Source organism: Macaca mulatta, chromosome 7 (genome assembly GCF_049350105.2).
Source record: "Macaca mulatta isolate MMU2019108-1 chromosome 7, T2T-MMU8v2.0, whole genome shotgun sequence".
Classification (NCBI taxonomy): Eukaryota; Metazoa; Chordata; class Mammalia; order Primates; family Cercopithecidae; genus Macaca; species Macaca mulatta.
In genome coordinates, this window is record NC_133412.1 from 142090686 (window position 1) to 142106900 (window position 16215).

The 16215-nt window shown below is 49.2% G+C and overlaps 1 protein-coding gene and 1 pseudogene across 45 annotated transcripts in view; one reads left to right on the top strand and one right to left on the bottom strand.

The window, feature by feature from the left end:
- ACTN1 (actinin alpha 1) overlaps positions 1–16215 on the bottom strand; it is a 107600-nt gene that overhangs the window by 48309 nt on the left and 43076 nt on the right. For 35 of the 45 annotated variants that reach the window (XR_013396376.1, XR_013396374.1, XR_013396375.1 and 32 more), the window contains exon 2: positions 3372–3486. The exons of 1 other annotated variant lie outside the window; for it this stretch is intronic. Coding sequence is in view for 38 of the 44 variants with exons in the window: in XM_077941257.1 (XP_077797383.1) it covers positions 3372–3486 (115 nt within the window). In the remaining 6 variants the exon portion in view is untranslated. Of the gene's footprint in view, positions 1–994; positions 1064–2817; positions 2944–3371; positions 3522–16215 lie in introns of those variants that run through there. 9 more of the 45 variants (XM_077941259.1, XM_077941254.1, XM_077941245.1 and 6 more) reach the window with 3 other exon arrangements.
- Positions 13828–14218, top strand: LOC114679589 (barrier-to-autointegration factor pseudogene; annotated as a pseudogene).

The following is a 16215-nucleotide window of genomic DNA, read 5'->3' on the forward strand; positions in this document are numbered from 1 at the left end:
GCCCACTAGCTTCTGGAGGACAGCAGACTTCCTGCCACAGATGGGATCTGGCTGTCAGCTCCCAGAGAAGCACAGCTGTTTTTTAAATTAAATTAAGACTTTCCACTTGGGGCCCTCCCAAGACTCTGGCTGCAGCCCAGCAAGGTACCCCAGCATTTCCTGTCCAGAGGAGATGGCACAGGGGCTCCCTCCCCACAGGATGGATGCAGGCAGCACCATGTCCCTCCCTGGAAGGCTGCTCCTGCTACAGCCCCAGCCCTTGGGGCCTGTCCAGCTAAGTGGAGTGCCCCAGCCATTCAGCAGCTGCGCACTCTGGCCGGAAGGGGGCTTCTGCAAAGGACAGTGAAGGAGACAAGGGTTAAACATGGGAGAACGGGAGAAGCTTCCCAGACCTGGGCCAGTGGTTCTCAAACATCAGTCAGCACAAAATCACCTGGAGAACTTGCTAATCTGTGGCTGTCCCACCCCTTTCCCCCTCTCACTAAGTTTGTGATTAGGAGGGCTGGGGTAAGGTTTGGAAATCGGCATTTTGACAAGCAATCCTGCTGATTCTGGCGTGGGTAGTCCAAGGACCACACTTTGAGAATCTCTGTAGGCAGCATCCCCTCCTTGTCCTCATCCTGGGGCATCCTACCCATCTCCAACGATGATCAGGAGAAGAAGGTGCCCCAGCATTTCCTGTCCAGGGGAGAACAGATCATTTCATAGAACAGATCCTCCCCAGCCTTGGGAAAGAGACACATGCTTCACAGACACGCACAGGTTTCCCTGGGCACAGGTCAGACCCATGCAGCAGGAACACACTGGGTATCATGCAGACAAGCCCAGCTCTGGGCACTCAGTCGTTCTAATGTTCCCGGAGCACCACCTACATGTCTGGTGCTGTTCGAAGCACCTGGGACACAGAGAGAAGATGGCCTGCCCCAAGGAGCTGTGTGGAGCAGAGAAGAAAACAAGCGAACCAAAAATGATTACACTTTGTGGTAAAAGATACAGCAGAGGAATTAATGGGGTATTAGAGGTGCTGGAGAGCTGGGCAGGGGGTGGGAGGTGGTGGTGCGGGCTGGGCACAGCCCACTCAGATTAGGGGACTGAAGGGTGAAGAGGAGGGGTGAAGCCTTCTTGAAGGACACCCTCAAGCTGTGTTTTGAAGAATGATAAATAGTAAGGCCAGGTTTGTTTAAAACTGGGGAAGGGTAGTAGAGGAGGTAGGAAGCAGGGACATTCTAAAAGGCAGTTAGAGGCTGGGCACGGTGGCTCACACCTGCAATCCCAGCACTTTGGGAGGCTGAGGCGGGGATATCACCTGAGGTCAGGAGTTCAATACCAGCCTGGCCAACATGGTGGAACCCTATCTCAAAGAAAAAAAGAAAAAAGAAAATAAATAAATAAATAAATAAATAAATAAAGGCAGTTAGAAGAAAACAGCATGGTGGCTTCTCAAAAAATTAAACAGAATTCTCATGTAACCTAGCAAATCCACCTTGGGGAATATACCAAAAAAGAACTGAAAGAGGGATTTTAAAAGTATTGTGTACACCCGTGTCCCAGCATTATTCACAATACCCAAAAGGTACGAACAACCCGAGTGTCCACCAACAGGTGAATGAACAAAATGTAGGCAGCCATTTTCTATCTGTAGGGCATACGTACAATGGAATATGATTCAGCCTTAAAAAGGAAAGGGATGGCGGCACATGCTCCAACACGGATGAACCGCGAAGACATTCTAGTAAGTGAAATAAATCAGTGTCACAAAGGGAAAAATACTATATGATTCTACTCGTACAAGGTATACCTAGAGGAGTCAAATCAGAGACAAAAAGTAGAATGGTGGTTGCCAGGGGAGGGCCAGGGGGAGCGGGGAGCTAGTGTCTAACAGGTGTAGGGTGTCGATTTCAGACGGTGAGGAGCCCTGAAGATGGACAGTGGTGATGGCCGCACAACAGTGAGTGCATGCATTTAATACCACTGCACTGCAACCTTTAAAATGGCTAAAAATGATACATTTTTGTTATATATTATTTAACCATATACACAGGTTTTATCTGAAAGTAGAAAAAATTACTTTAAAAAAAAAGGGCAGTTAGAGCTTGTGCAAAGGCACAGGGAACAGAAAGTGGATGTCATCTGAGGAGAGCTGCACGTTCCCCGCCCCCACCGCCAACGGGCTGAGGATCTAAGGTCTGATACCTTTTTGGGAATAGTGAGTTGAAAACAAAGCAGGTGCCAGCTCATGCAGGATTCCATAAGCTATGCTAAAGAATGTGGCCTGCAGGCTCAAAGCCCTGGAGAGGCACCGTGGGCTGAGGGCTGTGAGCAGGGAAGAGCGTGACCATATTTGGACTGACTGTCGGGCGAGCCCTCTGGCTACAGCGATGGGGGTGGACTGCCAGGAGGAGCTGGGGTAAAGGCCTTTATGGGATCATCTAGGTGAGAGTTGACACAGGCCACACTGACACCACAATAGTAGGAGTTAAAAGAAGGATTGAGAAGAAGGAATCAGAATGAACAGAACATCAGTAACAAGTTGCAAAGAAGAACTGTCTATGATCCCAGCTTGGGTGCAGAGAACAAGACTCTGGGAGGGAAAAGAGGTTTGCTAGGGCAGGAGTGACAAGCACAGAGTTTTGGACATGCTGAGAGGACCGTGTGGGACACTGGGGTGGAGACGCCCAGCGAGGTTCAGCATTTGAGAGGTGGCTCAAGGGAGAGGCCTGGGCTGGGATTAGGTCTAAGGCTCACTGGCATCAAGGTGAAGAGAAAGTGAAGACTGTAGCTAACATGGCCCAGCGTATCAACCAAGGCTAGACTCACAGGACTCCCACTCTTTACGGGATGGTAGCAGAAAGGCATTCATAAGCAGGATGAGATGTGTGTTCCAGTAGAGCTGTCCCTCCAGACATCTGGACAAACCGGGGGCTGGGGAATGGCCTGGGTCACCTGGATACAGCTAGATAAGTAGTAATGGAGCCAAGATTTGGAGACAGTACTGGGAATGGCCTGGGTCACCTGGATACAGCTAGATAAGTAGTAATGGAGCCAAGATTTGGAGACAGTCACCCATGGTTAACATTCTTGGCCACAGAATCGCACTGGGGTGGAGAAAGAACCTCAGTTCCTTCAAAGCCTCCCTTTTTTTTAACAAACAAGGATGCTGAAACAGAAAGGCAAAGCAATTTGTCCAAGGCACCTGGATGGCTGGCACCAGAACCAGAACTCAGACCCACGCTCCTAGGGGGAATTCATACATGTCATCCCCAACTTGTTTCAAGAGTCCCAAAACCAGCTGCGCCCATGGACAGAGTGATGCCAAGGTGTCAGGCAGCACCAATAGACAGCATCTCGTCCTGGGCCAGGGTCCGCCTCACCTGAGATGACCTCCAGCAGCAGCATGAGCTTCAGGCCATCCCGGAAGTCCTCTTCGATGTTCTCAATCTGCGTCCCCGCCTTCCGGAGGTGGGAGTTACACCATGCCGTGAATGTCTGGGCAGAGAGAAGAAGGGCAAGTGGTCAGGGGACTGGTGTTGTCATCCTCATCGGACAAGCTGTTTAACAGTGCCGGGGGGTGGGCGGTGGACACCTACTCAGCAGAGCCTCTCAACAGAGTTGCCCCACCATGGTCTCATTCACAGCGTCAACCAAGCACTGAGCTCCCCATAGGGCAGCAGCCGAGGGACCCTACACAGAGCCTGCTACATGGGTGGGAGCAAGCAGGATAGATGAAGCAGCAAATTTCCTTAACATCCGCCTCCCAGCCCTCTCTCACAGACATCATGCACACCCACATTTGAAAATGCCACAATTCCATTCTTATAAGTTACCTCTTAAGTTATAAGACTTAGTTTCAATCTTCACAGTTCTAAGACAGAGTAACCCAGAAGTAACATATTAAGCCCTGTTGATACCTTAGGGTAAATTAGTATATTAAATCATTTCATTAGCAGCCAGCTAAGAGAAAGGAGTAATAAGTTTCACTGAGAACAGAATTCAGATGCAGGGTGTCAGGATAAGGGGGAAGAAGAGTAAGCACCCCAATGTGTATCTGTGTGTGTTTGGGGTGGGGATAGGGGCACCTTAAGCTGCAAAAGCATGAGGAGTTCCAGAAAGGGAACGTAAGTAGGTTAAATCAAAGACCATCAGCTTCATAGTTCTCTATTAAGCAGATCATGATCAGGTGAGGCAGCAACTAAGCCATCCTGTGCCAACAGCACCACCTGGTGGTTCGAACAGAAACAGGGTGTCTCAACAAACATGAGAAAAGCATGCATCTCAGTTTTACACACCTAAAACAGGTATCTCTCTCCAGTTGTCTCCAGTCTATGGCAACCAGAGAGAAGAGCTCCCTTGCTTTAGATCTAAATCATTCATTGGCAACTCCAGACTTCTCTGCACCAAATGGCACTACCAATTACATGGGGCTTACCCAACACCAGAGCCATTCACCTCTCTTCCCACCTGCCCTGCAAAATTCAAAGGGTGGGAAGAGTATCATTCATGTGATAGTAGGAACCACACTAGAAATACTCTTCCTCATGGGAAAGGTCACAGCCTCATGCTCCCCACCCCCTTCCTCCTGCCCTGGGGAACTCCGAAGTTGAACTGGCAATGAGTGGGCAGGAAGAGGGAAGAACATCACATCAGCGAGTATTAGGGGAAAAGAAATAGCTGCTTAGATTTAGAAGCAAAAGTTGAAGAGCTTGTGAGCAAGAAAGAGAACAGGGGGACAGGAGCTATCACTCCACACAGGCAGGGAGAAAGGGACAACATTATGATACCCCATGACTCTGGGCTTAATCTTTCAATCATGTCTCACTAGTAACTTACCAATACGGAATACCTGTCTCTTCCTGCAAACATATCTCCACTCTGCAGGCCAGCCTACTCCCATGATGAAGAGAAACAGTGTATTGTGCTATCCCAGAGCTTTGGGAAGACTGGCACACAAATCGGGGGTGGATAAGAGACATACACTGATTTCCAATGTCCTCTCTATCTTGCTTGGCTAACTCACTCATCTTTCAAGACTGGGTAGAGATATCACCTCCTCCAGGGAGCCTTCCTGATAGGCACCCACTATGTCTGGGCTGGACATACACCCACAGTACCCTGCATTCACCCATTATGTCTAGCCACTTGTCAGCTCCACACCCCCAGCCTGGGAGCTCCTGGAGGTAGACACACAATGTTCACCTTCATATCCCAGAGACCCAGGGCACAGAGTCAGGGGACACAGCGGTGAACTAAACAGCAAAAGTCCTTGCCTCTGTGCAGCAGACATTCTAGTGGACATAAGAATTGTGGAGCCAGGTGAAGGAACAAGTGGGGAACTGGATGCAAAGCTGAGAGGGTCCTGGGAGATCCAACTGTACCTTGTGGGTGAGGCTGAATGCTCTCAGGGCAGGGAGTGATGGGACAAACAGGGCTCTTAGGGACCCTCTGGACACAGAAGACAGCTCGGAGGAAAAAGGACACAACAGGGGAGGGAAGCATATGTATCAAGCATCCTTCCTCCGGTGCTGGCACTGCACCTTTATCCTTTAGCCTTTATCTTTATTTTTAACTTCTTTTTATTGGTAGAAAAAATATTAAAGGATTTTTAACTCTTTAAAACAAATATAATTTATTTTGGTTTTGCACATTCCCTCCCAGCTGACACTGGTCTGCCCAGTGTCTTCAAGCTGTGCATTCACACTGCAGTGTGCGTTCACACTGGGGTGGACGGTCTTTTCTCATTTATCACCAACTTGGCCATCCCCAGCACCCAATCCCAGGCCCCCAGCACTGAACCTTCAGCCTAAGGTTTTCTATTCCCTTGAGGGGAACGGTGTCAGCCCCAGCAACTCGAACAGACGCTTTCCGGTCCAATGTGACCTGAAACACCCGGGGTCCTAGCAGGCACCGCCCTGCGCCCGCCCAGCTGGGGGCTGTAAATTCTCACTGTTTACTACCCAGTCGTGGAGGGGGTTGGGGGTGAGATAAAGGAGGAAGAGGCTGCTGTTGTAAAAAGACACTGCTTTTGAAAGAGGAAAAGCGCTGTTGAAAGCAGCCAGTCCCCTTTCCTGGAGAAGCCAGGCTTAGCCCTGGGAAACAAAACACACCTGTGTTTGCTCGGGTCTCCTGGACAAAGCACTGGAACACGGCTTTACTAAAACCCCCAACCCTCAGAGGCCCCACAGATTACTGCCTTGAAGGGGGCTCTGAGCACCTCTCAAACTGCAAAGTTTCCCCGACAAGCAGCACCCCCCGCAAAGTTGAGGCAAGAGGAGGAAATGGTGACCCGGTGATCAACAACGTGCCCTTCGGGATGCATCAGAGCTGGGTTCCGTCCTCAGATCCACTATTTACTGGCTGTGTGACCTTCAGATTAACCTTCCTAAACTTCAGTTCCCTTTGCAGTAAAACAGGGACAGTAAGAGCGCTTCATAAAAGTTAAAAAGATTAACTCAAAAAATATCCGTAAAGAACTTGCCATTGAGTAAATGCTCAACGAACAGTGGGGAGGAGGAAGAGGACTAGCTCCCCACAATGTTCCCAGGACCAGGTCTCAGAGGACTTGCTCTTGCTCCCCTGCACTCCCACCCCCATCCTCTCCCTGCCCCCAGCCACCAAACCCTCCTGTTGTAGGTCCCACCCCGCCACGCACGGTACTGTTTCCAAGATGACAACATGCGAGCTTTTTGAACCAGTGCCGGTGTGTTCGTGGGAGAGGGCTGGAACTGTGGCGTGTTCGTGGGAGAGGGCTGGAACTGTGGCGTGTTCGTGGGAGAGGGCTGGAACTGTGGCGTGTTCGTGGGAGAGGGTGGAACTGTGGCGTGTTCGTGGGAGAGGGCTGGAACTGTGGCGTGTTCGTGGGAGAGGGCTGGAACTGTGGCGTGTTCGTGGGAGAGGGCTGGAACTGTGGCGTGTTCGTGGGAGAGGGCTGGAACTGTGGCGTGTTCGTGGGAGAGGGCGGAACTGTGGCGTGTTCGTGGGAGAGGGCGGAACTGTGGCGTGTTCGTGGGAGAGGGCGGAACTGTGGCGTGTTCGTGGGAGAGGGTGGAACTGTGGCGTGTTCGTGGGAGAGGGCCATCTTCAAGTCACCTCCTTGGGTCATGCTCAGGCTCACAGCCTGACAAAGGAGACCTGGGACGGCAGGTCTTCAGTGGATCCACTCCGTTCCAGAAATGGCTTCGGGGATGCCGAGAGGTCCCAGGAAAAGTCCTCGGGACCAAGGATCACACTGGGACGTTCCCACAGAGCAGCGGCAATGGCCTGTTCTCCTCTCAGCAGCCCTATCTGCACTCCACCCGCCCTGGCCCTGCACAGTCTCTGAGGACCCAGGACAGAGGGAGGGGCCGCAAAACAGCCTGGACCCCTGCTCAGCCTCTCACTGACCTTGAAGCCACTGCCCATGTCTAATCCAGTTTAAAGGTGGTTTGAGGAGGTGAAGAGTGCAACTTTCCAGCCCTGAAGTTCAGGGTTGCAAAGAGGGACCTGGCCAGGTGCCAACAGAGGGGCCCCAACCCAGGCCAGGGCTCACGGAGCTGGCCATGGAGACAGAATCACATTGTCCACCTTCTGTACAGGTCTCACAGCCTTGCTCTCACAGATGCCACTAACATCTTTTCGTCATATCTTTCACAATTATCATGTTGATATACTTCCTTTAAAATGTGTTGGAAAGGAATATGGCTTTTGAGAACGTGCCTTCCCTGCCCTCCAGCTCAGACACACTGCAATGTGACTTTAGCCACAACAGGCCTCTTTGAGCCTCAGTTTTCATGTCTGTAAATGGGGGACAATAGCATCTCCCAGGCATGACTGAGAGGAAATACCCTTATGCAGTAAATAATATCAGCATAGTAATGTTAATTTATGTGAATAATGACAATATAGTATCATTGTGTCTGAAATATAGTAAGTGTGCACAAAGTGGTGGTTCCTGCCATCATCATCACTGCCTGAATTTTAGATTCTAAAAGGATGTCTGAATAATCACACTCTGCAGGGATCTGGGGTACAGAAGATTACCACAGAAGCATGAGTCAGGGGATGAGCTTTTACAGTCAAGCATCCTTCATACCCTTGGTCATGGGGGGAGGGAGGGATAAATCACAAGATCCTAAAGCAGGAGGGCCATGGGATTTGCTCGGATCACTCTGCAGACAAGTAGCTATGGGAATGCAAGGATTTAGTCACTCTAAAGAAGACACTGCAAATCCAGGCCTATCAACTTCTAAGAGGTGGTAAACCCTGGACAAGTCACTTGACATGGCTCTGCCTTAAGGCACCATCTGTAAAATGGGGGTAGTAATAGCACCTCCCAGGGGACTACTGGAGGAGTCAATGAGACAGTCCACTTAAAACACTGAAAATGTTATAGCAACTGCAATAATTATCCATTGTTACTATTGCCACCACAATTGGGGGTATAATTATTATAAGTTTATGCTGTTAACACACCTCATAAAAGAATGTTAGAGCTAGAAGAGGTGTTAGGCACCACCCAAGTCAAACCTTGACTTTACAACTAAGGACAAACACCAGAGAGGGTGAGCGGCTTTCCCCAGCCCACACGGCTGGGTTACATTCACAACCCAACCTCCCAACTCTTTCAGCCCCTCACACTTTCTGCTCCACCCAAATGATGTGGATTTCAGGTGCAGGCATGGGTGGGTGCTGGAAGGGAACAGCAGAACCAAGGCTGAGATTCTCAGTGGCCAAACAGGTAAGCTGAATCTCATAGGGTATCACTGAAAATGGGTCACTGTGAAGTGAAAACACCAACCAGATGAAATCCAGGGGACTGCAGCCAGCATTGGCACAGAGAGTCTGAGCTGATGGAACACCAGCAGAGTTGGCAGAAGATGGGCAGCCTCTCTGGGGCAGCCTGGCAGAGACAGGCAGAGCCCAGAGACAGGCAGGTGGTTGTCAAGAGGCAAGCGAGATCACAGATGGTAAGCAGACCAGACAGGCCTTTGAGGGGAACCTTGGGAACTGGGGCTCCATGACCAGGAGGAGAGATGAGAAGGCTGAGGGATTCACTGCAAATATCTAAAGACCCTCCCGTGAATGAGTGAGTCAACTTGCTGGGTACAGACCAGGCAGAACAGGCCAGTGGTGAGGAATGGTGAGGAAAGTGGATTCTAAAGCAAGATGGACCTGGATCCAGTGAGTGACTGTGCAGGTGACTTGACTTCTCCAAGCCTCCATCTCCACATCTGTAAAATGGGGATGGTAATAGAACCTACCTCACAGGGTGGGGAAGATTGTTGCAGCAGCACGTGGAAAATGCTTAAGCACAATTACCCACACATAAGCCTCCAAAAATGGGAACTACTATTATTAGAATGAAGGACAGAAAGTTTCAGGGAAGATTAGAGTTCGACATAATAAAGAACAGACCACAAGCTGGCTATACAGTGTGCTACCTGCGGCTAAAGGCAGGGCTCGGCAAAGGAAGGGATTCAAGCAGCTCCCTCCGGCAGAGCTAAGTACGGTCCCTTACCATTCTGACTCTGAGAGCCTGAGGCAGCCCTTGAAAATGTTGGTTTAGAGGATTTTTTTTGCAGCGTCCCAAGTAGCTGGGACTAAAGGTGCACACTACCATGCCCAGTGTGATGTTAATATTGATTGTCAACTTGATTGGATTGAAGGATGCAAAATATTATTATTCCTGGGTGCGTCTGTGAGGGTGATGGCAAAGGAGATGAACATTGGAATCAGTGGACTGGGAAAGGCAGACCCACTCTCAATCTGGGTGGGCACCATCTAATCAGCTGCCAGCACAGCCAGAATAAAAGCAGGCAGAAGAACATGAAAAGACTAGACTGGCTGAGTCTTCTGGCCTCCGTCTTTCTCCCGTGCTGGATGCCTCCTGCTCTCAAACATCAGATTCCAAGTTCTTCAGCTTTGGGACTCGGACTGGCTTCCTTGCTCCTCAGCTTGCAGAAAGCCTACTGTGGGACCTTGCTCTGTGATCGTGTGAGTCAGTACTCTCCTTAACAAACTCCCCTTTATATATACAGCAAGGTTTCTCAACCTCAGTACTACTGATATTTGGGGTCTGAAAAATGTTTTGGTGGGGGCAGGGAAGCTGCTGTATGCATCATAGGATGTTCGGCAGCACCCCTGGATCCCGCCCTAGTTGCTCAGAACATCCCCCAACCCCAAGCTATGACAACCGAAATTCACCCCTCAGTTCCTCATCTGGAGGAGACAAACACATGTGCCACAGATCATAGTAACAGCAGCAGCTGATATGTATGGAACATTTGCTACATGCCAGATCCTCTCCTGAGTGCTTTACCTCCTTTAACTCATTGAATCATCAAAATGACACTGTGGGACAAGTATTCTTCCCACTTTAGAGATGAGGAAACTAAAGCAAAAGGAGGGGTCAAGTGTAGGACAAGTTAGTCCTCACCTCCCTGTTTTTTTTTTCGTTTTTGTTTTTTTGTTTTTTTTTGAGATGTATCTCGCTCTGTTGCCCAGGCTGGAGTGCAGTGGTGCGATCTCGGCTCACTGCAACCTCCGCCACAGGGGTTCAAGCAATTCTCCTGCCTCAGCCTCCTGAGTAGCTGGGATTACAGGCGAGCACCACCACACCTGGCTAATTTTTTTGTATTTTTAGTAAAGACGGGGTTTCACCGTGTTGGCCAGGCTGGTTCTCAAACTCCTGACCTCAAGTGATCCGCCCACCTCAGCCTTCCAAAGTGCTGGGATTACAGGCATGAGCCACCGTGCCCAGCCACTTCCCTGTATTCTTATGCATTTTTCTTGAAACAGTGGCCCTCTTGGGCTATCCTTTGTTTTTCTACCCAGAAGAAAACATGGCTATCCCAAAATACAAGTGTACCAGGGTGCATGTGAGCTGCCCAATGGCAACTAGAATACGGCCTCTGTATCACAGCAGGAGGTGACCTGAGGCAGAAGAAGCTCCTCTGTGCCTCATATGGGAACATGGGCCCTGGGCTGCCACACCTCCGATGAAGAAGAGACAGAAATCTGAACTTTTGCTGGGTGTAGTGGCTTATGCCTATAATCCCAGCACTTTGGGAGGCCAAGGTGGAAGGATCACTTGTGTCCAGGAGTTCAAGACCAGCCTGGGTAACACAGTGAGACTTTATCTCTACAAAAAAATCAAACAAAATTTAGCCAAGCATGCTGGTGCACACCTGTAGTCCCAGCTCCTCAGGAGGCTAAGGTAGGAAGACTGCTTGAGCCTGGGAGGTCGTGGCTTACAGAGAGCCATGATTGTGCCACTACAGTCCAACCTGGGTGACAGAGTGAGACCCTCTCTCAAAAAAAAAAAAAAAAAAAACCTAGATTTTTATGTAGACTCCCTCAGTTTTGAAATGCTGCCACAGTGTAAAAAATAAGACATCCCACAGGCCCCCCAAAAATGTCGCAGGCTAAATCTGAATTAAGACCCAATGGGTCTTTGGTTTCACAATGGGAAAACATGAAAGCTTTCTAAGTCTCCTAACAAAGTTACACACGTAATAATGTATGACATGTTAAAACAAGCATGCAGTAGACAGCTGTGCCTACCACAGTTAACACTCCTGACAGACCTTGGGGACATCAGCCATCTGGGAGTCGGCAAAAGCTGGCAAGATTTCCCGTGAGGGGCAGCGGGCGCGCCTCTCCTGGGGCTGGATCAATGAGGAACCCATGTCAAAACCTGTCATGAGGGCCTGCGGTTAGACATGTCACGCACATGCCGCCATGCCTTGTGAATTTTAAAAAGGTATATTTGTCACTTATTACATGTGCGAAGTACTTTTCTGATCATTGCCACTGTTGGTGGGTACAATGACAAAGGCACATCACTGTGGGCAGGTGACTGGTACAACTCTGATGGACAGCAACTCACCAAGGTGAACTAAGATGGGCACCAGCCCTTAGCCCAATTCTGGGCCACCATCCTGAATAAAGACTCATAATTCTAAATAAAGCAAAGGCTGTAAGCATACGAATGTTCTTGCCAGCATTCCTTGAGAGAGAAAAATTAGAGCCAGAAGTTATATTAATAAGGTATTAGGTTAAGTATATTAGGCTTCATCATCCACTTAATGAAATAGTACATGGCCAAAATGATGGGTTCTGAAACTGTTACTATGAAAAAAACTGCTTATATATAATTAACTGAAAAAGCAGGATTCAAGACTGTATGTACTCCAAATTTAAAACTATGTAAGCAATCACGAACACGAAAAAAATGACTAAAAACAAAACACATCAAAACGCTAACAGGGCTTGCACTCCAGTAACTGAACTGCTGAGGATTTTTTGCTGTTTTACAGTTGTCTGTAAATGTGGTTGATTGCTTTTGTTTGTTTGTTTTTTGGTTTTTGGTTTTTTGGGGGTTTTTTTGAGAAGAAGTTTTGCTCTTGTTGTCCAGGCTGGAATGCAATGGCACAATCTCGGCTCACCGCAACCTCCGCCTCCCGGGTTCAAGCAATTCTCCTGCCTTAACGCTCCTGACTAGCTGGGATCACAGGCACGTTCCACCACACCTGACTAATTTTGTATTTTTAGTAGAGATGGGGTTTCTCCATATTGGTCAGGCTGGTCTCAAACTCCCAACCTCAGGTGATTCACCTGCCTCAGCCTCCCAAAGTGCTGGGATTACAGGTGTGAGCCACCACGCCTGGCAGTGCAGTTGGTTTTTATGATGATCTGCTCCCTCTCCCTTCTCCTGTCAGAGAACGCCCTGTTTTTTCTTTTTATTTATTTATTTATTTTGAGACGGAGTCTCCCTCTGTCGCCCAGGCTGGAGTACAGAGATGCAATCTCAGCTCACTGCAACCTCCACCTCTCAGGTTCAAGCGATTCTCCTGCCTCAGCCTCCCGAGTTGCTGGGACTACAGGCATGCGCCACCACGCCTGGCTAATTTTTTTTATTTTTAATAGAGACAGGGTTTTGCTATGTTGGCCAGGCTGGTCTCAAACTCCTGACCTCAAGTGATTTGCCCGCCTTGGCCTCCCAAAGTGCTGGGATTACAGGCATGAACCACCATGCCCAGCCAGAGCACTCTGTTCTGATGTTTAAGTCTCAACACACAATCCAGGCCATCCACTCTGGCTGACCTCCCCAGAGAAACCTCCATTGACAAAGGTGCTTTTTCCATTTGTTGAACAGTGGAATAAACAAGATAACCCACCCGCAGCCAAACAAGACTAGCTGGGCAGTGGTGGGACAGCCCAGGCTCCAACCTCACGTGCTGGCCACACCTCTTCCAAGCACATCCTCCCACTCTCCCGGAATCAAAAATACCAGCCACCATTCAGGCCAGGAGAGTTGTGTTCAGAGGATGAGGTCAGGAAACCTGGGCCCTGCCCTGGCTCGGCCAGGCGTGTGACCTCAGAGAAGTCACTTCAATCCCTTCCAGCTCTGTTAGCCCAAACAAGTCCCTCCTACCTTGTAGGCTAGAGCCCAGCAACTTTTCCCATAACATGCCTAATTAGAAGACACAACCAAATAGCACCCAGCAACAATCTTTTGTTCCTGTGCAGGGTTTATTCTGATTGGTGGGCTCTCCCCCTTGCCAAAGAAAGCCAAAAAATTCCCCAGGGACAATTTCATCTCCATGAACTCAGAACATACTCAGTGTTTCAGTCTCAAGGAAGCCAGCTCCTAACCCTCCTCACCAAGCAGACCCCTGATATTAGTTTCCCGAACAGTATCTAAAAACTTTATGCTAGAACCTCCCTAGCAGGACACAGAAGGATGGGGATCATCGGCTGCCTCCAGGGAGGGAAATGGGAAGGCAGGGAGTGGGGGACACTTGCTTTTCACAGAATATACTTTTGTTTCTTTTGAGTTTTGTACCAAAACCATTTGTATCAAAATGTGCTGTCATTACCTTTTTTTTTTTTAAGTATGCAAATATAAGAAAAGTCTGTCTTGGGGGTGGCGGGAGGAACTGTTACGGGAACTGAAGCTGCCGATTAGGCCTGATCAAGATGACAACTTCCCAAAAGCACCGAGACTTCGTGGCAGAGCCCATGGGGGAAGAGCCAGTGGGGAGCCTGGCCAAGTGAAGTCCTGGGCAAGAAGCTGGAGGAAAGGGGCTTTGACAAGGCCTGTGCTGTCCTTGGCCAGTTTCTGGTGCTGAAGAAAGATGGAGACCTCTTCCAGGAATGGCTGAAGCACACTTGTGGTGCCAACGCCAAGCAGTCCCAGGACTGCTTCGGATGCCTTCGAGAGTGGTGCGACGCCTTCTTGTGATGCTGTCTGGGAAGCCCTCAATCCCCAGCCCTCATCCAGAGTTTGCAGCCGAGGAGGGACTCCTCCCCTGTCCTCTACAGAGAAAAGATTGCTATTGTACTCACCTCCGATGTACTCCAGGGTCTTTTGGGAGTTTTCTCCCCTAACCATTTCATTCATTTTTGGATTCTCACTCTTGCATGCCTCCCCCTTCCTTTTTCCCTTGCCAGTTCCCCGGTGACAGTTACCAGCTTTCCTGCATGGATCCCTGGCCCCGTCCCTCACCCCCACCCTCACTTTCAGTCCATTTGATACCATTTGGCTGTTTTTTTGGCAGAACAGTCACTGTCCTTGTAAAGTTTTTTAGATCAATAAAATTAGTGGCTTTCAAAAAAAAAAGAAAAGAAAAAAGAAAAGTCTGTCTGGGAATATATACATTTAATTGTTATGTCAGACCTCTAGGATAGGATAGAGGGGACTTCCCATTTCACTGGAATTATTTGGCAAGGGTGGCACAAGTCTCAGGTATTACGGAGAAGGAAAAAGGATGTTTCCGAAATAAAGATGAAAAATGAAAAAATTATCCCATCTATTTAAAAGGATGAGTTTGGGAATAAAATAAGACATAATATAGGGAAAAGGCTCTGAAGAACTTCAAAGTGCCTTATCAGTATAAAATCTTAAAGAAAGTCATAATTAGGGAGCAGGACATGAGGATACACCAGCAATCACACACACACATCTCCCCAATAGTTAAGACAGCAAACTGCTAACTGGGTAAGATGAAGGGCTGTACTCTGGCCAAGTGACCCCAGGAAATCACCCAAATGAGCTTCTGTGCTTCCTGAAAATGGTTCACAGCTTCCTATACAAGCCAGCTTCTCATCTGATGGTCCTTCTTCTCCCTGAGTAGAACACCCAGAACTCTGGTCTAGGCTCATGTAGTCAAAAACAAACTCGTCAGCTTCCAACAGCCCTCAAGCCTCCCCAGGCAAGCACCCTGCCAGCCCAAGCCAGCCCCCTGTTGTGAGGGCAGGGTGTGTGAACTAGCAGGGTCCTTGGAGAAGGCCAGGCCAGCACCTGTGCTCAGGGCTGAATCCCCTGCAGCATCCACTGATGCTGAAGAGGTTACTGAGGTACAGCCGGGGTGTGCTGGAATCCCTCTGACCCCCATAGAGTATGGCCAGTCTGGCCAGGGCGTGGGCCCTAGATGGTTTGTCTAAGCAAAGCCCTGCCCAGAAGTGATCTCAGATGCCCAGTGTTCTGGCAAGGTAAATAGGAGTATCTGGCTAACTGATCAGGGGCTGACTGCCAGCCCTTCAAAGCCAGCCATCAGCTGGTTCATGCGCTGATGAAAAGCAGAGTCTTCGGGAACATCTCCACCCAGATCTGCCTACTTCCCATCCACCTGGGAGTGGCTGCTGAAAAAGCTGACAACTGCCAGGCCTCTGCTGGGACCGGGCACTGCTCTAACAGCCTGTTCCCAAGACATGTGAGTGCTGGGGTCCTGGTGACTAGAGTGCAGGGGACTAGGGGTGCACCTTGGACTTTGGAACAAGACAGACCTAGGCTCCAGTGCCAGCCCACACCTCACATTACATCTGTCTGCTTGGACAGAGACTTAATCCTAGCCTCAGGATCCCTATCTGTAAAATGGGCATAACAAGGCCTACAATGGCACAGAATGAGACAGGACCAAATTAGACCCTATGTCCTGAAAGACTTAGCCTGGTGCTATGTCCACAGCAGACACTTAAACAATGTTAACCCAGCAGGTCCCCACCACTCACTGACTGTACGGCTTTAGTTAAACTATCTAGGCATCAATTGCCTCACCTTACAAATGCAGATAAAGAACATCACCACTTTGTGAAGATTATGACAATGGAAGCAAAACAGCCAGAAAGATATCGCGGACACATCAGGAGCCCAGTCCATGTCAGCGGTCAGGATGCTCTCACTTCCCATTCACTGTCTATTTAATCAAAGTTAATCATTCACAGAGCAAGAAAGAAGTC